General features: G+C 44.4%; 2 protein-coding genes across 3 annotated transcripts in view; both read right to left on the reverse strand.

The window, feature by feature from the left end:
- Positions 1 to 27,659, reverse strand: part of HDX (highly divergent homeobox) — a 71,259-nt gene that overhangs the window by 29,319 nt on the left and 14,281 nt on the right. For both annotated transcript variants that reach the window (XM_069985657.1, XM_069985656.1), the window contains 4 exons: positions 25,961 to 27,076; positions 23,683 to 23,736; positions 11,696 to 11,842; positions 5,514 to 5,715 (listed from right to left, as the gene is read on the reverse strand). In XM_069985657.1, the coding sequence (XP_069841758.1) occupies positions 5,514 to 5,715; positions 11,696 to 11,842; positions 23,683 to 23,736; positions 25,961 to 27,076 (1,519 nt within the window). The remainder of the gene's footprint in view (positions 1 to 5,513; positions 5,716 to 11,695; positions 11,843 to 23,682; positions 23,737 to 25,960; positions 27,077 to 27,659) is intronic.
- POF1B (POF1B actin binding protein) overlaps positions 9,274 to 27,659 on the reverse strand; it is a 482,431-nt gene continuing 464,045 nt past the window's right edge. Inside the window, exon 22 of the transcript XR_011364760.1 lies at positions 9,274 to 9,297. The gene's annotated coding sequence lies outside the window, so the exon portion shown is untranslated. The remainder of the gene's footprint in view (positions 9,298 to 27,659) is intronic.

Here is a 27,659-nt window from a genome sequence, read left to right on the forward strand (position 1 = left end):
GGAAGACAGAGGTATCAGCCAAAAGATGCAGACACAGCCTAAAAGCGCCTGACGCAGAAGTGCGGGGGAGGGGCTGCGGGAGTGCACAGGATAGGTGGATGTCTTCTAGCCCCGCCCCTGCTTAGTATACTCAGAGAATGGACAGACACCAATCACATCCCTTTATTACGCTCCAGGTCACTGTATTGTTTTAAGAAACATCTGAGTCTAACAAACTAACAAAGAGAAAGAATACCAATTCACAATACAGAAATATGAACCTGTCCCCCGACCTTACAGGATTATTGCTGGACACAGGCTGCTGTACTATCATGGTGGACGGTGAACGACCAATTTCTAGTTGGTGCTTCTCCTGACTCTGATCTCCAGTTTCCTTCATGTACAGTAGGTCTGGTCTCTGCTCATCTCATGTCTATCTATCTCATAAAGGAGATTTGTAATTTACTTCTATTTAAAAATCTCCAGTCTTCCAGTACTTATCAGCTGTTGTATGTCCTGCAGGAAGTGGGGTATTCTCTCAAGTCTGACACACTGCTCTCTGCTGCCACCTCTGTCCATGTCAGGAACTGTCCAGAGCAGGGGAGGTTTTCTATGGGGATTTGCTGCTGCTCAGGACAGTTCCAGACATGGACAGAGGTGTCAGACTGGAGAGAATACACCGCTTCCTGCAGGACCTACAGCAGATGATAAGTACTGGAAGACTGGTGATTTTTAAATAGAAGTAAATTACAAATCTATATAACTTTCTGACACCAGTTGATTTGAAAGAAAAATAATTTGGCTGCAGTACTCTTTTATTGTAGCCTTTTGGCAAATTTGTAACTTCTCATATACCGCTTATATTTTGCCATATAATGGGCCATGTGAGGGCTTATTTCTTGGCCTTTTTCATGGCATCATCATAAAACGTACGACAAAACTGAAAAAAACATATTTATGGGCAGAAACTGTAAAAAAAAAAAGAAACACCTGCGGCTCTGCACCTTTTAGGGGTTTTGCTCCTACATTGTTTACTATATTCTGTCGGTCAGTACAATTACAGGGATACAAGGCAGTTTTTATACTTTTTGCAATTTTTTACTATCTTTAAAGTATCACTGTCGTTTATTTTATTTTTTTTTGCAGAAATCAATAGTACAGGCAATTTTAAGAAACTTTGTAATTGGGTTTATTAGCCAAAAAATGCATTTTTATAATGAAAAAGCAATTTGAAGCTCTCCCCCTGTCTTCATGATTGTCTATGGAGAGGGAAGGGGTGGAGGGAGATGAGGCACCAAAACAGGACAACAAAGAGTTAATTTACAGCTACATCACCGGCTATCTCCTCTGAAGTCAGCACTGACCTCTCTGATCTCTGAATACTTGCTTTTACACAAGTCCCTGCTGTGTAATCCTTTGTTTTCTGCTTTCTGCTGCCGACTAATCTCCCTCCTCTCCCCTCCCCTCTCCTTAAAACAGACAGCACCTGCCCGATTTCCTGATAATGAGCAGATAAGAAAGAGGAGGGGGGGACCTGGGGCAAGGCTTTTTGAATGCAGATAATGGCATATTTGCCTAATAAACCCAATTACAAAGTTTCTTAAAATCGCCTGGACTATTGATTTCTAAAAAAAGGAAACAACAGTGACACTTTAAAACTTTATCTAAGAAAAAAAACAAAAACATGGTTTTGAACCACCATACTCACCATACCATACACCATGACTCTATAACCGTGTCATTTTCTCATCTACAGAGACAGATAAGGGCTTATTTTTTGCGCTATGATCTGTAGCTTTTAATGCTACCAGACTCGGACGGCTGGAACATTTTATTGGCCTCTGTATTCCATTTTATCTAATAGACGATATCACCAATAATCAGCAGTTTTGGCGTTTGGTGTTATTTTTTTTTTTTTTTTTTTAACAACGATCACTGTGTGTGATCAATAATGGTTTATATTAAAGTGGAACTCCAGATAAGAAAAAACTTGTTTTCTATTAAGTTAAATATATGTGTCTATACAATGTATTACTGTATCTGTACGGTTCTGCCACACCAGGAAGTGAAAAAAATGGCCCCTGTGCAAATCCACATTGTCTCCTGCTCCTTCTGCTCTCCCACCTTAGGAGACAAATCTTCCAGGCCTCTGTCTCACATTGTGTGTGTTTGCTGAGCACAGGCTGATGATGCAGACAGGGGGCGGGGTGTGATGTCCCAGGAGGCGGGGCTGGATCCCCCAATCTCCTGAGTGATTCACCATCTCTGACCAGCCAGAAGCAGGTGTTGCACTGATTTCTCTGATTGTGCAGAAGTGTGCAGTGAAATTAGGGCTGCGTTCATACATGTTGGAGTGTCATTGCAGTACTCCAGTGCATTCACAAAAATTATGCAGTAACACAAGTAAATGATGCTAAATGGCAGAGAGGATCAGAGCCTTATTGTGGGGCTCAACTTCAAAGATAACAGATGCTTGATCATAATATGTGCGTGGAAATGAAAATTAATTTAAAAAAAAAAAAAAAAAAGTTCTTTACTTTATTCCAATATCAGCGTTACAGGTAGAGAATACAGGGTGCTGTGTGGTGTTACAGGTAGAGAATACAGCGTGCTGTGTGGTGTTACAGGTAGAGAATACAGTGTGCTGTGTAGTGTTACAGGTGGAGAATACAGCGTGCTGTGTGGTGTTACAGGTAGAGAATACAGCGTGCTGTGTGGTGTTACAGGTAGAGAATACAGTGCTGTGTGGTGTTACAGCTAGAGAATACAGCGGGCTGTGTGGTGTTACAGGTAGAGAATACAGTGCTGTGTGGTGTTACAGGTAGAGAATACAGTGCTGTGTGGTGTTACAGGTAGAGAATACAGCGTGCTGTGTGGTGTTACAGGTAGAGAATACAGTGTGCTGTGCGGTGTTACAGGTAGAGAATACAGCGTGCTGTGTGGTGTTACAGGTAGAGAATACAGTGCTGTGTGGTGTTACAGGTAGAGAATACAGTGCTGTGTGGTGTTACAGGTAGAGAATACAGTGTGCTGTGTGGTGTTACAGGTAGAGAATACAGCGTGCTGTGCGGTGTTACAGGTAGAGAATACAGCGTGCTGTGTGGTGTTACAGGTAGAGAATACAGTGTGCTGTGTGGTATTACAGGTAGAGAATACAGTGTGCTGTGTGGTGTTACAGGTAGAGAATACAGCGTGCTGTGTGGTGTTACAGGTAGAGAATACAGCGCTGTGTGGTGTTACAGGTAGAGAATACAGTGCTGTGTGGTGTTACAGCTAGAGAATACATTGTGCTGTGTCGTGTTACAGGTAGAGAATACAGCGTGCTGTGTGGTGTTACAGGTAGAGAATACAGTGCTGTGTGATGTTACAGGTAGAGAATACAGCGTGCTGTGTGGTGTTACAGGTAGAGAATACAGCTGGCTGTGTGGTGTTACAGGTAGAGAATACAGCGTGCTGTGTGGTGTTACAGGTAGAGAATACAGCGTGCTGTGTGGTGTTACAGGTAGAGAATACAGCTGGCTGTGTGGTGTTACAGGTAGAGAATACAGCGTGCTGTGTGGTGTTACAGGTAGAGAATACAGTGTGCTGTGTGGTGTTACAGGTAGAGAATACAGCGTGCTGTGTGGTGTTACAGGTAGAGAATACAGCGTGCTGTGTGGTGTTACAGGTAGAGAATACAGTGCTGTGTGGTGTTACAGGTAGAGAATACAGTGTGCTGTGTGGTGTTACAGGTATAGAATACAGCGTGCTGTGTGGTGTTACAGGTATAGAATACAGCGTGCTGTGTGATGTTACAGGTAGAGAATACAGCGTGCTGTGTGGTGTTACAGGTAGAGAATACAGTGTGCTGTGTGGTGTTACAGGTAGAGAATACAGTGTGCTGTGTGGTGTTACAGGTAGAGAATACAGCGTGCTGTGTGGTGTTACAGGTAGAGAATACAGCGTGCTGTGTGGTGTTACAGGTAGAGAATACAGCTGGCTGTGTGGTGTTACAGGTAGAGAATACAGCGTGCTGTGTGGTGTTACAGGTACAGAATACAGCGTGCTGTGTGGTGTTACAGGTAGAGAATACAGCGTGCTGTGTGGTGTTACAGGGAGAGAATACAGCGTGCTGTGTGGTGTTACAGGGAGAGAATACAGCGTGCAGTGTGGATGGGACCACGATGAAATCATAAATTACTGCAAATAAATTCAGTAACACAATGAAACTGCAATGTGTGAACACAGCCTGGATGTTCTGCAACAGCTTTGGGCGGGGAATAGGCAGGGTGGGGGACTGTGATGGAACAGCTGAGGGAAAGCATTGCATTCTGCAACCTGTAGTACTGTGTACAACTGATAAACCAGGAAGTGCAGAAACACAAAACAGAACAAACCCCCCTCCCCCCCCAAACAAATGGATTTTTGGTCGTTTCAAAAATGGAATAGATAGGTAAGTAATGCTTTATGCTTCTGCAGAAGTTTCATTTTTTTAACCTCTACCTGGAGTTCCCCTTTAATCATTCAGACAATTCTGCACGTGATATCAGACATGTTTTTTTTATGGTTTTTATTTTAAAAATTGGAAAAGTTTTTGTACTTTTAAAAACTCCTCCCCCCTCCCACATTTTTTACATTCCTCTAGGGGACTATAATAAGCAATCATATGATTGCATATACTGATCAATGCTCTGATTCTGCATAGCAGTGATCAGTTACATTGGCACTCTGCTGATTGAATAAGTATAACCATCCGGCAGCTACCGCAACCGTTTAGCACGCCGTTTTTTTGCTGCAGGGGTGCCTATGGGAGCCATAACAGGTCCAGTATCTGTGCATGCTTGATCAACATTGGTGGCGGCATGCACAGGGTTAAATTACTGTGATCAGACGGATGATATAAGACATCCCCTCAAAATAAGACCTAGTAGAGGTTTTGCTGAATTGCTAAATATAGTTTGGAAGCATGGCCGCCAAACAGATCACCAGAGCATGCAGCTGTGATTCTTTTTAGCCCATCGCCGCTGTCCCCTATCAACACCGCCCACGGCCGTAACTTGTACATGTGCAGGAAAGGGATCAAGAGGCCGTCGCCTGTTGCCATCCCCGTTCCCCTACCGCCAGATGTAGAGCTGCACCCAGTCTGCTGTTATCGGGTCACCTGCCGCCATACCGTATGCTGTCCCTGTTGTGCTGTACGAGTGTGCTGTGGTAAGCTCTCCCTGGTGGCCGGAAGCCGCCATACCACACACTGTCCCTGCTGTGCTGTACAAGTGTGCTGTGGTAAGCTCCCCCTATTGGCTCGAAACTGCCACACCGTACACCCTGTCCCTGCTGTGCATGTGACATGTGAATACTTCTAAGACATCCATTGGAAATAAGACCTAACTAATCTTAGGGGAAAGTCTGTGGAAACACAGTATTAAATGCAGCTCTGGATGTTACTAGAGTATACTATATATTACATGCAGCTCTGGATGTGCCTGGAGTATAAGATTTGATGTAACAATTCCACCATGGCAAAGGTTGTGTATTCTCGGATTCAGCCATCTTACCTTGAAAGCTGTCTTCAGAAAGGCAGATAGACACTTCATCGTGTCGGTCGTTTTCTTCCACCACCCCGGCAACAGGATCTTCAGATGGTGTCAGAGATGAGGCAGATTCTAGCTGTTCGGGGAAGGTGGCGGGCCCCCCGCGGGGTGGTGGGACCTCGATGCCCATCAGTCGATACTTTCTTCTTCTGTTTCCAATCCACGTCTGCAGAGACACAACAATGAAATGACACCAGGCAATGATCATGTGATGAGCCATGATGTCACCTGTGCCTATAGCCGCAACGTCCCCCGTACCTATAGCTGCAACATCACCCATACCTATAGCTGCAACATCACCCATGCCTATAGCCGCAAAGTCACCCGTACCTAACCTATAGCCACAGTCACCCGTACCTATAGCCACAGTCAGCCGTACCTATAGCTGCAAAGTCACCCGTACCTATAGCCACAACGTCACCTATGCCCATAGCCGCAACGTCACCTGTACCTATAGTGGTTTCTTCTGTTATCACTGGATGGCAGATATGCATGGCACATACATATCACACAGAAGCTGTAATACTCATACACAGGTGACAGTACAGAGTCTGCAGAGCGTTGAGCGCAGTGCTTCCATGTCCTATAGACACATGTGATGACTAGCGGCCGCTCCGCTGATCGATATCTCCCCCCCCTCACCTGCAGAGAGCGGCTATATATAGCAGCACAGACAGGATGAGTAAGTAGATTCCAGGACGGTTATTTATTATACGAGACCAAAAATCTATTTCAGGCTGGAACCTCATACAATATTAACACGTTTTCTTGGAGAAGAAATTCACATTCAGCTACAAATCTGCTTTATGTTTCCCAGGATCTCACTTCAGCCTCGTGTGCAGAACTCTTCGGTGTAACATGCCCCGTCCTTCACAGAGGAGGCAGAAAATAACACCAAACCCGTCTACTGCCCTGTCCTCTGCATCACCAGCTAATGGTACCTATATACCCCACAACTCGGACACAGCGCACACTCACTGCTCCGGACACCAGCACAATACACTACATACTGCTCCTAAGTGCAAGAATATAACTACTATAATACTGCTCCTAAGTGCAAGAATATAACTACTATAATACTGCTCCTATATACAGGGATATAACTACTATAATACTGCTCCTATATACAGGAATATAACTACTATAATACTGCTCCTGTATACAGGAATATAACTACTATAATACTGCTCCTATATACAGGAATATAAATACTATAATACTGCTCCTATATACAGGAATATAAATACTATAATACTGCTCCTATATACAGGGATATAACTACTATAATACTGCTCCTATATACAGGAATATAACTACTATAATACTGCTCCTATATACAGGAATATAAATACTATAATACTGCTCCTATATACAGGGATATAACTACTATAATACTGCTCCTATATACAGGAATATAACTACTATAATACTGCTCCTATATACAGGGATATAACTACTATAATACTGCTCCTATATACAGGGATATAACTACTATAATACTGCTCCTATATACAGTAATATAACTACTATAATACTGCTCCTATATACAAGAATATAACTACTATAATACTGCCCCCTATATACAGGAATATAACTACTATAATACTGCTCCTATATACAGGAATATAACTACTATAATACTGCTCCTATATACAGGGATATAACTACTATAATACTGCCCCCTATATACAGGAATATGACTACTATAATAGGTATGTAAAGTAGCAGAAGCCCGCACCGCGCCCGACTTGTGCACTCAACACGATACGTGGAGTCCTCCTATATGTCTAAGATACGGCTGCTGAATAGGGTGTGCAAACAACGGAGAGGAAGTTCATCAATGTATGAGGATAGAAAAACGAAGAAGCACTCACCCTTGAAGTATCAGCTTAGCGGCTTTATTGTATCTTAGACTGCGGGAAGGCATAAAGTTAGGTGTGGACGCGTACTGGGACGGCCGTTTCGGGGACACCCCCCCTTTGTCGACCAGTTGATGGCGTTATAGTGAAGGGAGGAGGGTTATATACACTCAGTTCAGTGCACGTGATAAATAAACACAACCTTGTTAAAACAAACACAAATTGTCAGACAAACACACTTAAGTCATTGCGTTCATTGAGGCCGAGTGGTCCGGCTGCATTGAGCCGGGAAATCCATGCCGATTCCTTTCTCAGCAGGGATTGGTGTCTGTCTGAACCATCGCTGGGGGTATTAACCCTTTCTAGACCCACAAACTTTAGGGATGCGGTATCGCCTCTGTGAACGGTTTTGACATGTTCAATTAGGCGAGGGACCCCTTTCCCTGTTTTGATGGAGTAGATATGCTCCTTAAAGCAGATCCATAGTGCCCTTTTTGTTTTACCTATGTAATAGTGGCGGCAACTGCACAGGATAGCGTACACCACGTAATTTGTCTTGCATGTTATGAAATCTCGTATGTAGCATTCTACCCCACCAATTTGTACGTATGTTACGTTCAGCATGTGTATGCAATATTTACACTGTCCACACTTCTTGTTCCCTTGTGGGAGGGTAGAGGTAAGCCAGTTGGGGGTTTGGCTGTTATTTGTGGCCCGATCTCTGTTTCTGTTAATGTTTAGATGATCTCCTATACTTCTATTCTTCCTATATGAGATACAGGGGCCTGAACTGGCTATTTCCTGTAAATCAGGGTCACTTTCTAGGAGATGCCAGTGACGGGTAATGGAATTTTTAAGGATAGAGTTGAGGGGGGAATTTTGAAGAATAAAATTAAACCTTTTGTTGGCAGAGCTCTTGCGGTCTGAGGGTTTTAAGAGATCATCTCTGTTGTGGCTCTCTGCCCTCAGTCTGGCCTGCTGTATGACATCGGGTGGGTAACCTCTATTTAAAAAACGTTTCTCCATTTCTTGGGCTTGCATAGGTAAAACAAAAAGGGCACTATGGATCCGCTTTAAGGAGCATATCTACTCCATCAAAACAGGGAAAGGGGTCCCTCGCCTAATTGAACATGTCAAAACCGTTCACAGAGGCGATACCTCATCCCTAAAGTTTGTGGGTCTAAGGGTTAATACCCCCAGCGATGGTTCAGACAGACACCAATCCCTGCTGAGAAAGGAATCGGCATGGATTTCCCGGCTCAATGCAGCCGGACCACTCGGCCTCAATGAACGCAATGACTTAAGTGTGTTTGTCTGACAATTTGTGTTTGTTTTAACAAGGTTGTGTTTATTTATCACGTGCACTGAACTGAGTGTATATAACCCTCAGCCCTTCACCATGACGCCATCACCTGGTCGACAAAGGGGGTGTGTCCCCGAAACGGCCGTCTCAGTACGCGTCCACACCTAACTTTATCCCTTCCCGCAGTCTAAGGGCCCTATTCCACCGGACGATTATCGTTAGCATAATCGTTAACGATTAACGATCTCAAACGACCGCTATTGCGAAAGACCTGAAAACGTTCACTCATTTCCATGGAACGATAATCGTTACTTATGATCGTAATTGCGATCGTTTCTTCTACCGTATTTCTTCGCTATTGCGTTCGTATCTATTGCGAACGACCGAACGATGTCTTATTCAATGCGAACGATTTGCGAACGTTTTGCGAACGAGCAACGATAAAAATAGGTCCAGGTCTTATAAAGCGATCAACGATTTCTCGTTCGGTCGTTAATCGTTAACTGCATTTCAACCAAACGATTATCGTTTAGATTCGAACGATTTAACGATAATCTGAACGATAATCGTCCGGTGGAATAGGGCCCTAAGATACAATAAAGCCGCTAAGCTGATACTTCAAGGGTGAGTGCTTCTTCGTTTTTCTATCCTCATACATAACTACTATAATACTGCTCCTATATACAGGAATATAACTACTATAATACTGCTCCTATATACAAGAATATAACTACTATAATACTGCTCCTATATACAGGAATATACTACTATAATACTGCTCCTATATACAGGAATATAACTACTATAATACTGCTCCTATATACAGGGATATAACTACTATAATACTGCCCCCTATATACAGGAATATAACTACTATAATACTGCTCCCTATATACAAGAATATAACTACTATAATACTGCTCCTATATACAGGAATATAACTACTATAATACTGCTCCTATATACAGGAATATAACTACTATAATACTGCTCCTATATACAGGGATATAACTGCTATAATACTGCCCCTATATACAAGAATATTACTACTATAATACTGCTCGTATATACAGGAATATAACTACTATAATACTGCTCCTATATAAAAGAATATAACTACTATAATACTGTCCCCTGTATACAAGAATATAACTACTATAATACTGTTCCTATATCCAAGAATATAACTACTATAATACTGCTCCTATATACAGGAATATAACTACTATAATTCTGCCCCCTATATACAGGAATATAACTAGTATAATACTGCTCCTATATACAGGAATATAACTACTATAATACTGCTCCTATATACAGGGATATAACTACTATAATACTGCTCCCTATATACAAGAATATAATTACTATAATGAGTTGTTACTTCATATATTCATTTTATACGGTGTCCTAGTGACTGTATGCTCCGGTTTCTGTTCATTCCTTTGTAACGCGAGAAGCATAGTTTGGAATGCTGGCTTGCTGTGCCTAGTAAGTTATCACTATTATAATAGTTATATTCTTGTATATAGGGGGCAGTATTATAGTAGTTATATCCCTGTATATAGGAGCAGTATTATAGTAGTTATATCCCTGTATATAGGAGCAGTATTATAGTAGTTATAGTCCTGTATATAGGTGGCAGTATTATAGTAGTTATATTCTTGTATATAGGAGCAGTATTATAGTAGTTATATTCCTGTATATAGGGAGCAGTATTATAGTAGTTATATTCTTGTATATAGGAGCAGTATTATAGTAGTTATATTCCTGTATATAGGAGCAGTATTATAGTAGTTATATTCCTGTATATAGGAGCAGTATTATAGTAGTTATATTCCTGTACATAGGAGCAGTGTTATAGTAGATATATTCCTGTATATAGGGGGCAGAATTATAGTAGTTATATTCCTGTATATAGGAGCAGTATTATAGTAGTTATATTCCTGTATATAGGAGCAGTATTATACTAGTTATATTCCTGTATATAGGGGGCAGAATTATAGTAGTTATATTCCTGTATATAGGAGCAGTATTATAGTAGTTATATTCTTGGATATAGGAACAGTATTATAGTAGTTATATTCTTGTATACAGGGGACAGTATTATAGTAGTTATATTCTTTTATATAGGAGCAGTATTATAGTAGTTATATTCCTGTATATACGAGCAGTATTATAGTAGTAATATTCTTGTATATAGGGGCAGTATTATAGTAGTTATATTCTTGTATATAGGAGCAGTATTATAGTAGTATATCCTTGTATATAGGAGCAGTATTATAGTAGTAATATTCTTGTATATAGGAGCAGTATTATAGTAGTTATATTCTTGTATATAGGAGAAGTGTTATAGTAGTTATATTCCTCTATATAGGAGCAGTATTATAGTAGTTATATTCTTGTATATAGGAGCAGTATTATAGTAGTATATCCTTGTATATAGGAGCAGTATTATAGTAGTAATATTCTTGTATATAGGGGCAGTATTATAGTAGTTATATCCCTGTATATAGGAGCAGTATTATAGTAGTTATATCCCTGTATATAGGAGCAGTATTATAGTACTTATATTCCTGTATATAGGAGCAGTATTATAGTAGTTATATTCCTGTATATAGGAGCAGTATTATAGTAGTTATATTCTTGTATATAGGGGCAGTATTATAGTACTTATATTCCTGTATATAGGAGCAGTATTATAGTAGTTATATCCCTGTATATAGGAGCAGTATTATAGTACTTATATTCCTGTATATAGGTGCAGTATTATAGTAGTTATATTATTGTACATAGGGAGCAGTATTATAGCAGTTATAGAAGTAAAGTATAAAAATGAAACCACTATAATACTGCCTTATATGGGAGAGAATGTGGTGCTCAGCAGGTAAGTAAAGTTCCATATGTGACTGGACTCTGTAGGTCTGTACTTGCTGCAGGTTTGAGGGTCACAGGGTGTGGCGGCATTATACTCTCTCACTTACCCTCACTATTTCACAGTCCACGTTCAGCTCGGAGGCCACAGCTTCTATCTTCTCTCGGCACACAGACCCCAGGCTGGTCATCCCATTGTCCCAGTACTTCTTTAACATGGCGAGGTCGTGGTCACTGAACTGAGTGCGGTCCTGGAGCTGAGGAAACCGTAATATTATTAGGATACCGTTATTAACACGAAAACAACAGCGTCTATCTACACAATCATAAACTTTCTATAAGTTTCTAACATGCTTTGTGATACTTTGTATCCTCTGGTAAATTTTATAAATTTACTGTAACAAAACCTCAGCTGTGAGATGTACTCAATTTATCCTGGTGTTTAGCACTTGGATGTGGACAAGAGTATTCCCCACTCCTTTGGCTGTCAGGGCCGAAGTTGTAGTTTCGCAAAAGCAGTTTGGGGAACACTGCCATAGAAGTAAACCGCTTGCCGACTTTAGGCCTTAAAGGGGTTGTTTACATAAAAAAAAAAATTCTATCAAATCATCTGGTGCCAGAAAGAGATTTGTCATTTACTTCTATTAAAAAATCTCCAGTCTTCCAGTACTTATCAGCTGCTGTATGTGTTGCAGGAAGTGGTGTATTCTCTCCAGTCTGACACAGCACTCTCTGCTGCCACCTCTGTCCATGTCAGGAACTGTCAAGAGCAGGAGAGGTTTTCTATGGGGATATACTGCTGCTCTGTACAGTACCTGACGTGTCAGACTAGAAAGAATACACTACTTCCTGTAAGACATACAGCAGCTGATAAGTACTGGAAGACTATTTTTTTTTTTTACAGAGGTAAATTACAAATCTATATAACTTTCTGGCTCCAGTTGATTTGAAAGAATTTTTTTTTTTCAGTGAACTACCACTTTAACCTTGTTCTCACATCTATGGCTGCATTTCCTCGCTCGCTGCAGATCGTCTGGCAGGAGAATAAGAGATCAGCGGCTGATTGTTCCGGAATAATACGCCGGAGCAGCAGGAAGCGTCTTATGTTGTGCAGGAACGAGCGGCGGTGTGGCGAGGATTTCTATAACCTGCGACTAATCTGCCTAATCAATGTTTTCCCTCCTGTCACAGTATTTTCCTCTCTCCTCAGTTATTTACACGGATCAGCGGCACTTGAAAGGCAGCCACTAACTCACACGTGGCGCCCGACTCTCACGGTTCATTTCCTTGTAGCACAAAAACACCAAAGGAAAGAAAACGACACCAAACACCTGTGAAGGAAAGTCGCTAAATAATATGAAATATATAACAATTTGGAAAACTGCAACTGAAGAGGTGTTAGCTGTGCTGCAGCGAGACTCTGACTAGATGTCCTGTATCTTTATACGCAAGTATTAAAGGGGTACTCTAGCATTTTTTTTAATTAACTGGCACTAGAAAGTTAAAAAGATTTGTAAATTACTTCTATTTAAAAATTCTCCAGTCTTTCAGTACTTATCAGCTGCTGTATGTCCTGCAGGAAGTGGTGTATTCTCTCCAGTCTGACACAGTGCTCTCTGCTGCTACCTCAGTCCATGTCAGGAACTGTCCAGAGCAGCAGCAAATCCACATAAAAAACCTCTTCTGCTCTGGACAGAGGTGGCAGCAGAGATCACTGTGTCAGACTGGAAAGAATACACCACTTTCTGCAGGACATACAGCAGCTGATAAGTGTGGCACACTTATCTGCCTGGACCGCCCCTTGGTGACTCCCGGCATCCTTCTATATTTCTTTACATTCTATATATATTTTTATATCTTTATATTTTTATTCATATACTTTATATTCATTTCATTTTATTCTATTCATCTGTTACCTGATCCATTTATTCTTTCCCAGTTTATTTCCTCATATCTGTTGGTGTATATATACATTTGTCTTTTGGACATGGGCATACTTTTATGTATATGTAAATCTATGATACTACTAAACAACACTTCTGGCCAGACCTTGGTGCCCTAGTGAATATAGTACCTAGACCATATCGCCTGAAACATCAACACTTTGTCTCACCTGTAATATGACCAACACAAGAAAGAAGCCACATCGGCAAACCTCTCACAAAGAACCCACACAGAGAAGAAGCCACATCCAGTATGGAATACGTAGAACACCTATATGTTCAGATATACTAAGTAAGATCAGATTACAAAGAACTCACACAGGGTAGAAGCCACACCCAGTGTGAAATATGTAGAACACCTATATGTTCAGATATACTAAGTAAGATCAGATCACAAAGAATTCACACAAGAAAGAAGCCACACCTAGTGTGAAATACGTGGAACACTCATATGTTCAGATGTACTAAGTAAGATCAGATGGCAATACAGAGGGAATTCAATTATAATTTCATATATTTATTGTATTGTATTTTACTCTGTCCTTATATGTTGCAGACACATATACATTCTATTACATATTCCTCTATGTAGTTTTACATTTCTTATTTTTTACCATTTTCCATTATTGTTCATTATTCTTATTATTGTGTCTAAACTTATTTCATTTTCCACTCAAACTGTACGGTGGGAGTAATGCAAAAACAGGAAAAGATATGTAATGATGTAGACCAATATATGTTGCTAAGTTGCCGATCCATGTAACTCCATATGAGGTAGTGACAACTATGTAGCAGCAAATGATCTACAAGTGTGGAGAATTACCTGGAAGGATCCATCACAGGTTTTGTGGATTAGTCCAGAATGGATATAAAAGCTGACAGGATACAAGTGACATTAGAGTTATCCAGATTCCTTTTGCTGAGGAAAGGAGCGAGCAGATCTCCTGAAACGCGTCCCGGGAACTCAGGATAACAGAGCCTTTCAGAAACTATACCTAGGTTTACAAACGTAGATCCCGAACCGGAGCCATATTCCTCTGGCACCCTATACAACAGCAGCCGGAAGGAGCGCGCGCTCCCATCCACGCGGACGCCACAACAACTCAAGTCAACGCATAGTTGCACTAGACCGCGATTGCACGGCTCCCAAGCTGACCGCAGAGACTGGTTCACGGATTACCATCACAATACCGCATTTGACCGCAGATGATATCACCAGCAGGGTGAGAGGTGGATATCCCACCACCATTTACTTGTCTTTTAATTCTCCCTTCCATGATCTCATTCTAAAAGGAGTATTATCTATCTAAAGTACAAGTACACCGGCTCAACAACAATACGAGCCTAGGTTAAAAACCGTGATTCGGGACTACCATTATCTAAGTGGGGTGACCGCGCTGGGCCCGGCGCGGTGCTCATCACTTGGCTCTCTTCTTAGTATATTTATATATATACATTCCACCATTCATTGGATATTTTACTGTCCATGTGGACGTTTTATCAGATATATATACGTGCATTTTTATTTCATTGTATTTTTTAATTATTTTTCTATGCTTTTAGATTATTGCCGTTTATGAATTGCAGCATTAAATATTTTCAGTCAATTTTGTTGACATATAATCATTACAGCTACACCTATAGTATTATTTCACCCACTTCTTGAGAGCCTACTACACTGTTACACAGCAGATAAGTACTAGAACAGATTTTTTAATAGAAGTAAATTACAAATCTCTGGCACTTTCTGGCATCAGTTGATTTGAAAGAAAACATTTTTTTGCGGAACTACCCCTTTAATGGTTGTTTATCGTGTTCCATCAGAGCCGCTCAGATTCGAGAAAGAAAATACTGAAATATGGTAATAAATGAATAAATCGCTGGTATACATGAAGCGGTATGTAAATGGGTGATTCACGCAGCGCCCCCTCCTGACAGTCAGAGGCTGTGGGTTGCCGAGCCGTCTCCTTCCCACGATTCGTATCTAAAGACGCGGAGTAGGCGGGGATTCCTGGCACGGCCGCCGCCTGCAGATGTTGTATCTGTGCAATTCCTTCTGCTGTAAACATGTTACGTGGAGTAAAGACAAATCTTCGACGAGACGAGACCTTACAGTGTAACTGAGGTTTTAATAAACTCCGTAATAGGTTTTATTAAGAAACCTCCCAGGATTTCTATGTCCATTATTCTCTATGGAGAGGGGAGGGGTCGAGGGGGATGAGTGAGCAGAGAGAGGAGAAAAGGCAGCCCTGCCCAGCACATCATCCTGCAATCTTCTCTCACCAAGATCCCAGATAAGCACTAACCTTTTTGACCTGTGAATCCAGTGTTTTATGTGCTCAGAAAGTCTCCAAGCTGTAAAGCTGCTTCTCTGCTCTCCCTGCTCACTCATCCCCCTTGGCCCCTCCCCCCTCCATAGGTTATAATGGACTAAGTAAACCCATCCTCCCTTTGCTCCTCTGTAATGAAGACGACTTAACCTGATAATGGGAACATAAGAAGTCTGGGGGGAAGAATAGCATTGGTAGAGGAGGCGACTGAGATGCTACTATAACAATAGAGGGGCTATAGGGATTCCTGGCAAGTCCTGAATGTGTACTACACGTGGCAGCAATCTTCCATATTCTTTATACTGTATGTCTGGACTGTGGAGTAGGGGGGCAAGAAAGAAGTCAAAGAAAAACAACCTAAATCAAGTCTGCCAGAAGCCTGTGGGCAACCGTATTATGTCCGATGAGACTGAGGGGGAAGTTTTAGGCGATAATTTTGAAAGATGCCAAACCAATGCTGCACTCCATCTCCACAGTGAGGCGTAGCAGAGACAGGGCCAATCTTCTGCTGCTGGAACTGGGGCTGTAGTCAAGGGGGAGGGACTTATGAACAGTTCCAAGGATTGATCAATTTTGGCACAAAATCTTCAGACCTCTGCTAAAAAGCAGAAGATGTAGAGGAATATCACATTTTAGCTTGGCAACACCCCAAAGCATCAACAAAAGAATGTTTTAAAGGGGTTGTTTACAAAAAAAAAATCTTTCAAATCAACTAATGCCAGAAATTTGTAACTTACTTCTATTAAAAAATCTCAAGTCTTCCTGTACTTATCAGCTGCTGTGTGTCCTATAGAAAGTGGTGTATTCTTTCCAGTCTGGAGAGCAGTAGAGGTTTTTTATGGGGATTTGCTGCTGCTCTGGACAGTTCCTGACATGGACAGAGGTGTTAAAAAAAAGTGGCCGAGGTCAGTTGAATGAACTCCAGTGTTCTGTGTGTGTCTGTCAAAGTATGCCTGTCTACCCAGGAGACGACTAACCCGCTACCTTATCCCTTACAGTATATATGTATGTGCAGGTGTATAGGTATATATGTATGTGCAGGTGTATAGGTATGTATGTATGTATGTATGTATGTATGTAAGGCTACATGAATGTGCATCAGGCCACAGCTGAGAGATTGCTATAAAGCTCTGGATCTATTACACAGCTGTATATTGTGACCAGGTCTATGTGTGTATTCATATGGCTGTGTGTTTGTAGACAAGTACATGGATGAATTTATGAAGCCGTATGTGTGTGTATATATATATATATATATATATATGTATGAATGTACAGCGTATCTCACACACAGCACCGCGTATCACACACACACACACAGAGCACCGCGTATCCCACACACAGCACCATGTATCTCACACACATACAGCACTACATATCCCACACACATACAGCACCATGTATCTCACACATACACGCAGCACTACATGTCTCACACACATACAGCACCATGTATTTTTATTAATGATCTTGTAGAGGGTCTACAGAGTAGAATCTCAATTTTTGCAGATGATACTAAACTGGGTAAAGTAATCAGTACAGAGGAGGATAATATCATATTACAAAGGGATTTGGAGAAGCTAGAGGCTTGGGCGGAGAAATGGCAAATGAAGTTTAATGTGGATAAATGTAAGGTTATGCACTTGGGCCGTAGAAATAATAAGTACAGTTATGTGCTAAATAATAAAACACTGGGTAAATCTGCTTCCGAATTGGACCTGGGGGTATTGGTGGACAGTAAACTCAACTTTAGTGATCAGTGCCAGGCAGTGGCTGCCAAGGCTAATAAAATAATGGGATGCATCAAAAGAGGTATAGATGCTGAAGATGAGAACATAGTTTTGCCTCTTTATAAATCACTGGTCACCACACATGGTATATACTGTGTACAGTTTTGGGCACCGGTATATAAGAAGGACATAGGTGAATTGGAGCAGGTGCAGAGGAGGGCAACAAAGGTCATTAAGGGAATGGGTGGGTTACAGGACCAGGACAGGTTATCACGCTTGGGGTTATTTACGCTAGAAAAAAGATGTCTTAGGGGCGATCTGATCACAACGTACAAATATATGAATGGACAGTTGTAGTGATCTCCTTACTCCTAGGTCTGTAACCATGACAAGGGGGCATCCTCTACGTCTAGAGGAAAGAAGATTTCACCATCAGCACAGACGCAGGTTCTTTACTGTACGAGCGGTGAGACTGTGGAACTCTCTGCCACATGATGTTGTCATGGCCGATTGATTAAATAAGTACAAGGGAGGCCTGGATGCTTTTCTTGATGAATATAATATCACAAGTTATGGGATTTCCGGTGATACGTTGATCCAGGGATTATTCTGGTCGCCATTGGAGTCGGGAAGGAGTTTTCTCCCTGTGGTGGGGTGATTGTCGTCTGCCTCATAGGGTTTTTGCCTTCCTGGATCAACACAGTAGGGTTTCCCTAGGTTGAACCTGATGGACTCTTGTCTTCTTTCAACCTTATTTACTATGTTACTATGTATCCCACACACATACAGCACCACGTGTCTCACACACATACACACAGCACTACATGTCTCACACACATACAACACCACATATCTTACACACATACAGCACCTCGTATCTCACACACATACAACAACGTGTATCTCACACACATACAACAACGTGTATCTAACACACACATGCATATATGGGGGAAGACTATCTTACAGTAACAATGTCCCTTGTTGCCCATAGCAACCAATCACAGCTCAGCTTTCAAATATTAATGAGCTCTGATAAAATGAAAGCTGAGCAGTGATTGGTTGCTTTGGGCAACACAGGACACTCCTACTGTAACATAGTGCTATAAATCTCCTCTACAGCCACTGTGTAAAACTTTTACAGCAACATGTACCACATAGTACCGCGTATCACACTCACACACAGCACTGAGTATCACACTCACACACAACACTGAGTATCACACTCACACACACAGCGCCCCATATCTCTCACACACACAGCACTGAGTATCACACTCACACACAGCACTGAGTATCACACTCACACACAGCACTGAGTATCACACTCACACACACAGCACTGAGTATCACACTCACACACACAGCACCCTGTATCTCTCACACACACAGCACTGAGTATCACACTCACACACACAGCACTGAGTATCACACACACACAGCCACGTGTATCACACTCACACACACAGCACTGAGTATCACACTCACACACAGCGCCGTGTATCACACTCACACACACAGCACCATGTATCACACTCACATACAGCAACCTGTATCTCTCACACACACAGCACCATGTATCACACTCACACACACAGCACCATGTATCACACTCACGTACAGCACCCCGTATCTCTCACACACACAGCACCATGTATCATACCTCCCAACTGTCCCGGATTCCGCGGGACAGTCCCGTTTTCGGGGTGCTGTCCCGCGGTCCCGGAACGGCCCCCCGTGTCCCCAGCTAAAAAAAACAATAAACCAGTAACTCACCTGTCCTCCGGTCCCAGCAGCTCCTCTCCCGGCAGAGCGCGTACTCCCGTCATCCTCCGGGGCGGGCAGCGGAGTATACAGACACTGACTGTGCCGGAAGTGACCTGCAGCCTCTATCATGACTCACTTCCGGTACAGTCAGTAACTGTATACCCCGCTGCCCGCCCCGGAGGATGACGGGAGTGCGCGCTCTGACGGGAGAGGAGCTGCTGGGACCGGCGGACAGGTGAGTTACTGGTTTATTGTTTTTTTAGCTGGGGCCACACTAATGGGGGGATTGGCTACTCTGTGGGGCACTATATGGGGGATTGGCTACTATGTGGGGCATATATGGGGGATTGGCTACTATGTGGGGCGCTATATGGGGATTGGCTACTATGTGGGGCGCTATATGGGGGCATTGGCTACTATGGAGGGCACTATATGGGGATTGGATAATATGTGGGGCATATATGGGGGCATTGGCTACTATGTGGGGCACTATATGGGGGATTGGCTACTATGTGGGGCGCTATATGGGGATTGGCTACTATGTGGGGCAATATATGGGGGGATTGGCTACTATGTGGGACGCTATATGGGGGCATTGGCTACTATGGAGGGCACTATATGGGGATTGGATAATATGTGGGGCACTGTATGGGGGCATTGGCTACTATGTGGGGCACTATATGGGGGCATTGGCTACTATGTGGGGCACTATATGGGGATTGGCTACTATGTGGGGCACTATATGGGGATTGGCTACTATGTGGGGCACTATATGGGGGGATTGGCTACTATGTGGGGCACTATATGGGGGCATAGGCTACTATGTGGGGCATATATAAAGGGGGATTGGCTACTTTGTGGGGCACTATATGGGGGCATTGGCTACTATGTGGGGCACTATATGGAGATTGGCTACTATGTGGGGCACTATATGGGGGCATAGGCTACTATGTGGGGCACTATATGGGGGCATTGGCTACTATGTGGGGCACTATATGGGGCATTGGATACTATATGGGGCACTATGTGGGGGATTGGCTACTATGTGGGGCACTATGTGGGGGATTGGCTACTATGTGGGGCGCTATATGGGGATTGGCTACTATGTGGGGCAATATATGGGGGGATTGGCTACTATGTGGGACGCTATATGGGGGCATTGGCTACTATGGAGGGCACTATATGGGGATTGGATAATATGTGGGGCACTGTATGGGGGCATTGGCTACTATGTGGGGCACTATATGGGGGCATTGGCTACTATGTGGGGCACTATATGGGGGATTGGCTACTATGAGGGGCATTGACTACTATGTGGGGCATATTTGGGGGCATTGGCTACTATGTGGGGCACTATATGGGGGGCATTGGCTACTATGTGGGCACTATATGGGGGCATTGGCTACTATGTGGGGCACTCTATGGCGGATTGGCTACTATGTGGGGCACTATATGGAGGGATTGGCTACTATGTGGGGGACTATATGGAGGGATTGGCTACTATGTGGGGCACTATATGGAGGGATTGGCTACTATGTGGGGCACTATATGGGGGGACTGGCTACTATGTGGGGCACTATATGGGGATTTGCTACTATGTGGGGCACTATATGGGGATTGGCTACTATGTGGGGCACTATATGGGGGGATTGGCTACTACGTGGGGCGCTATATGAGGCATTGGCTACTATGTGGGGCACTTTATGGGGGCATTGGCTACTATGTGGGCATATATGGGGGCATTGGCTTCTATGTGGGGCACTATATGGGGATTGGCTACTATGTGGGGCACTATATGGGGATTGGCTACTATGTGGGGCACTATATGGGGGGATTGGCTACTATGTGGGGCACTATATGGGGGCATAGGCTACTATGTGGGGCATATATAAAGGGGGATTGGCTACTTTGTGGGGCACTATATGGGGGCATTGGCTACTATGTGGGGCACTATATGGGGATTGGCTACTATGTGGGGCACTATATGGGGGCATAGGCTACTATGTGGGGCACTATATGGGGGCATTGGCTACTATGTGGGGCACTATATGGGGCATTGGATACTATATGGGGCACTATGTGGGGGATTGGCTACTATGTGGGGCACTATAATGGGGGATTGGATACTATGTGGGGCACTATATGGGGCAATGGATACTATATAGGGCATTTTTTGGGGGATTGGATACTGTATAGGGCACTATTCAGTCAGCAGCATGTGGTGACTGTAGGGGCGTGGCTATGGAGGGTTACTATGGGGGTCGTGGCTATGGAGGGTTGCTATGGGGGCGTGGCTATGGGGACCGCGGCGCACATGTCCCTCTTTGCTCTTTGCAAAAGTTGGGAGGTATGCATGTATCACACTCACACACAGCACTGAGTATCACACTCACACACACAGCCCCGTGTATCACACTCACACACAGCCCCGTGTATCACACTCACACAGCACCATGTATCACACTCACACACACAGCACCATGTATCACACTCACATACAGCCCCATGTATCACACTCACACACACAGCCCCGTGTATCACACTCACACACAGCCCCGTGTATCACACTCACACAGCACCATGTATCACACTCACACACACAGCACCATGTATCACACTCACATACAGCCCCATGTATCACACTCACATACAGCACCCCGTATCTCTCACACACACAGCACCATGTATCACACACACACACAGCACCCCGTATCATACATACAGCACCATGTATCACACACACATACAGCACCCTGTATCTCACACGCACAGACAGCACCCTGTATCTCACACGCACAGACAGCATCCTGTATCACACATACAGCACCCCATATCACACTCACTTACAGCACCCTGTATCTCACACGCACAGACAGCACCCTGTATCACACACACATACAGCACCCTGTATCTCACACGCACAGACAGCATCCTGTATCACACATACAGCACCCCATATCACACTCACTTACAGCACCCTGTATCTCACACGCACAGACAGCACCCTGTATCTCACACGCACATACAGCACCCTGTATCACACACACATACAGCACCATGTATTACACTCACATACAGCAACCTGTATCACACACATACAGCACCCCGTATCACTCTCTCACACACAGCACCCCGTATCTCTCACACACACAGCACCATGTATCACACTCACATACAGCACCCCGTATCACACACACATACAGCACCCCGTATCACACACACATACAGCACCCCGTATCACACACACACACACAGCACCCCGTATCACACACACACACAGCACCCCGTATCACACACACACACAGCACCCTGTATCACACATACAACACCCCGTATCACACACACAGCACCCCGTATCACACACACATACAGCACCCCGTATCACACACACATACAGCACCCCGTATCACACACACACGGCACCCCGTATCACACACACATACAGCACCCCGTATCACACACACACGGCACCCCGTATCACACACACATACAGCACTGTGTATCACACAGTAAGCGCCATCTCACTGACAGGGGACTCCAGTTCTCTGCGTTGTGTACCTGACTGTGATGGTGGACGTTCCCTTCCTGTCTCACGTGAGGCCGGTGCTGCCCTCCTCCATGCTTTAGGGCCCTATTCCACGGGACGATTATCGTTCGCATAATTGTTAATGATAAACAACTTCAAACAACCGCTATTGCGAACGGCCTGAAATCGTTCACCTATCTACATGGAACGATAATCGTTACCTATGATTGTTCTTGCGGTTGTCTTGTCGTCGCTATTGCGTTCGCTGCTACTGCGAACAACGTCTTATTCAATGAGAATGATTTGCGAACGAGCAACGATAAAAATAGGTCCAGGTCTTAATAAACGATCAAGGATTTCTCGTTCTGCGTTTAATCGTTAACTGCTATTCAACCGAACGATATTGTTTAGATCCGAACAATGTAACGATAATTCGAACGATAATCGTCCCGTGGGATAGGGCCCTTAGCCTGCAGCTCTCCTTACCTGCATATAGAGCTGACGGCCATCACAGTAAGGACACCAGTGAGGAGAAGATAATCCATGTGGACAGAGGAGGGAGCGCAGAACTACTATCAATGTGACCACGGGGACGGCTGAACAGTCAGGTTCGGTAAGGTTTAACCATTTATGAGCTCTTCCTTATTTCACCTCTGTAACCTATAGCATTGCTGTGATACCTGTCAGTCACCGCCGGTACTACACCACATTATCTTTAGGGGTGACACCCTGTGCATGCTACACGTGGGGCCACACTGCATTATCTGGGGCCACAAATATTACTGAATTAAACTCACTCACTGTTCTCTTCCGCGAGCACTCTGTAATCCAAGGCACGGTGAGGTTTCCTGATATCTGCGAGAGAAAGAGACACCCGTTATAGCATCCACTACACCTAGCGGCCATCACTACACACAGGAGGAGATGGCGGATGTTACCTACAGCGCCAAAATATCCTCCTACCACATCCATTACATCAGTCTCTCAGCAAAACCTGACATACTCTGTGCTGCTGGGGCCCTATGTCATCCACTATGTTACACTCAGTCTGCTCTCCTTAAATACTCTGTGCTGCTGGGGCCCTGTGTCATCCACTATGTTACACTCAGTCTGCTCTCCTTAAATACTCTGTGCTGCTGGGGCCCTGTGTCATCCACTATGTTAGACTCAGTCTGCTCTCCTAAAATACTCTGTGCTGCTAGGGAGAGCCAAGTGCAGAGGCCTGTTGTACAGCATGTAGTCTCTGTGGCCCAATACTGTGGGGATATAACCTATAACCCTGAGAGCCCTTATATGAGTCCTTTCAGCTGCACAGAGCATTTCAGTAGAGATCTAATAATCCTGTAGGACGTCACAGAATGAGCAGAGCCCCCAGCAGCACAGAGTATTTCAGACCAGTAATGTGCCTACCATGTGGGAGGTTACAGACTGAGAGTTATGGTATGTTTACACAGGCAGATAGATTTATCTGACAGATTTTGGAAGCCAAAGCCAGGAATGGATTTGAAAAGAGGAGAAATCTCAGTCTTTCCTTTATGACCTGTTCTCTGTTTATAGTCTGTTCCTGGTTTTGGCTTCAAAAATCTGTCAGATAAATCTCTCTGTGTAAATGCACCCTTACCATTAGTAAAAAGAGCAGGATCCCAAGCAGCACAAAGTATTTCAGGAGAGGATTGTACTGATCTTGTAGGTGGTCACAGAGTTAGGGTCCTATTCCACGGGTCGAGCAGGGCCCAATTAACGATGTAAACGAGCGCCAATCTGCTAGATCGGCGCTCGTTTACTGGGCCTATACCACGGCCCGATTATCGTTTAGCGAGGGCTGCAGGGACATCGTTACCGATGTCCTTGTAGCCCTTGTTTCATACATTACCTGTCCAGGCTGCAGGTCTTCTTCTTCTTCCTCCAGATCCCGCGCCGTAGCAGCTTCGGAGTGGCCTGATTGAACTGACAGACCGCTCCGCCAGTCAGTTCAGAAAGGCCCTTCAGAAAGGCCGCACTGAAGCTGATGCTGCGGCGCGGGACTGGGAGGAAGAAGGAGAAGACCTGCAGAATGTATGGTGCTGCTGAAATCATCTGTCGCCCTTCGCGCCCGCTATTCCACGTAGCGATGCGCGGGTGGCGACCGATGATTTTAGGTCTGAACCTAAATGAACGATCATCGGCTGATTGTTCTCTATATTCCACAGAGCGATAATTGGCCGAATCGTCCCGATTCAGCCGATTATCGCTCCGTGGAATAGGCCCCTTAGTTTTTTAGACAATCTAAAACCTCTTAAAGGGATAGTTCAGCCAAAAAAACCTTTCAAATCAACTGGTGCCAGAGATTTGTAATTTACTTATGGGGATTTGCTGCTGCTCTGGACAGTTCCTGACATGGACAAAGGTAGCAGCAGAGAGCACTGTGTCAGACTGGAGAGAATACACCACTTCCTGCAGGACATACAGTAGCTGATAAGTGCTGCACAACTGGAGATTTTTTAACAGAAGTAAAAAAATTTGCACTTTGTGGCACTAGTTGATTTGAAAGAAAATATTTTTGGGGAAACTACCCCTATAAAAGATCAGCACAGATCCCTGTTGATACACTCTGTGCTGCTCAAATGTGCTGCTGGTGGACCCTGCTCCTTCCACTTTGTAACACAAGACTAACAGACTTCTCTACTGAAATACTCTGCACTATTGATACCCTTCTTCCCCTATGTTATCCTCGGCACACTACTAAAACTCCTGAAACTCTCTGTGCTGCTGAGAGCGGCCATGTGCTGAAATCTCTGTGGCACCATACTGACCGCCTCAATAGTATAGTGTGTCACATGTATGTATGAGCCCTAACATGGTGGAAGGAGCCTCCCAGCAGCACAAAGTATTTCAGAAGCAAAAATTTTAGAAGGAGCAGGCTCCTTCGACGGCACAGAGTATTTCAGGAAAGTAGAGTGCTGATTTTGCAGTAATGGGAGGATCAATCAGGGTTTTCCTGAAACACTCTGTGCTGCTGTGAAACTGCTAAAAACCAGACATTGAAGATATGAAATCCATATGTGACAACCCTGCGGCTGGCCGTGCCCCTGCGGATTACCTGGTAGTTGTTTGGGTTGGGTAACATTCCTCCGGGCTGTGCAGCGATGCTGTAGTGTCGGTGCATACTGCTCCGCGCCGCGCTGTGCCCGGGGTATTGTGCGCTGCTTGTGTTGTGCGCTGAGGTATTATGGGGCAGGTAGTAGTCATTGTTGTGGTACACGGTGTTCTCCGCTGGGTCTCTTGGGTTGGGCTGAAGGATTTTGGCACTTGCCGTCCGTACGGGGATGGGTGACAGGGCGGAGCGGTTTTCGCGCGGTGAGCTGTTGCTTTCCCTAAACCTTGAGCAGAGCTGGTTCTGCGCTCCCATAGACGCCAGCTCCTCCTCCCGGGCGTACTCATCCATCACATCTCCCGTCTCCATGGCTATAGAGAAGCAGGTGCTCTCTGGTGGTCGGGGTCTCTCCTCTAGGCCTGCGGCGAGGGTCCGGGAGGAGGGCTCGCCCGGGGCCAGGGAGAACACCTCCCGGATCTCTAGGTTTTTCAGGCCACAGCTGGAGTCTCTGGGCCGCTGCCCCGAGGACAAATGGAGGACGGGGCTCACGCTCGGCTGCTCAGGCTTGCTGATGCGTTGCCCCCCAGGACCCTCTGCTACATTTTTCACCGGCCAAGTCATTGTTTTTTGAGGGACAATCCTCTCGACCATCTGCCCCGACCCCACATAGCTCTTCTTGGCAACGAACATGGAGTTTGTTGTGTTAACCACATTCTGCTGACGAGACAACACGACGGTCTTCTCCTCCATCGGATGCATGGAGGCTTTCACCAGAGGAGGCTGCCGCTGCACCGGGGCCTGCAGCTTGTGATATTCAGCCTCAGTCCTCACCGACGCCCTCTGCAGGCTGGGCTTCATTAGATCGGCCTTAGGAGTGGTGGTGGTCTGGGCGGTGGTCCCTGGTCTGGCAGAGGAGTTATTTGGACTGTACACACAAGTCATGATATGGTCCCCTCCAGAGGACGTCCTGGGGGGCTGCTGGCTGCGGGAGATATTTGGCACGGTTCTCACTGTCGCCTCCTGGAGACGTGATGGAGAATTAGACACGGAGGCCGGTAGAGGCCCACCCGTCTCCTGGTAACCCTTACTGCTCATCTTCCTCCTCTTGTTACCCACCCAGGTCTGTGGAGACAAAAGAGACAGGAAGAAGGGATCAGGTTTAGTGGACAGACGTCTGCAATACTATACAACATGGAAGCATCAGGGATTGTACACACATTACATTATATGTAACTGGATGTAACTCAGGATCAGTAATGTATGTACACAGTGACCCCACCAGCCGAATAGTGAGTGCAGCTCTGGAGTATAAGGGAGCGTTCACACCTACAGGATCCGCAGCAGATCCGCAGCAGATTTGATGGTGCAGATTTGATGTTGTGTTCAGTTATTTAAATGAAATCTGCTGCGGATCCGGTAAGTGTGAACGTACCCTAACACAGTATGTAACTCAGGATCAGTAATGTAATGTATGTACACAGTGACCCCACCAGCAGAATAGTGAGTGCAGCTCTGGAGTATAACACAGGATGTAACTCAGGATCAGAAATGTAATGTATGTACACGGTGACCCCACTAGCAGAATAGTGAGTGCAGCTCTGGAGTATAATACAGGATGTAACTCAGGATCAGAAATGTAATGTATGTACACGGTGACCCCACCAGCAGAATACTGAGTGCAGCTCTGGAGGGTGTGGTTACTGGG

Source organism: Dendropsophus ebraccatus, chromosome 10 (genome assembly GCF_027789765.1).
Source record: "Dendropsophus ebraccatus isolate aDenEbr1 chromosome 10, aDenEbr1.pat, whole genome shotgun sequence".
NCBI classification, from domain to species: Eukaryota; Metazoa; Chordata; class Amphibia; order Anura; family Hylidae; genus Dendropsophus; species Dendropsophus ebraccatus.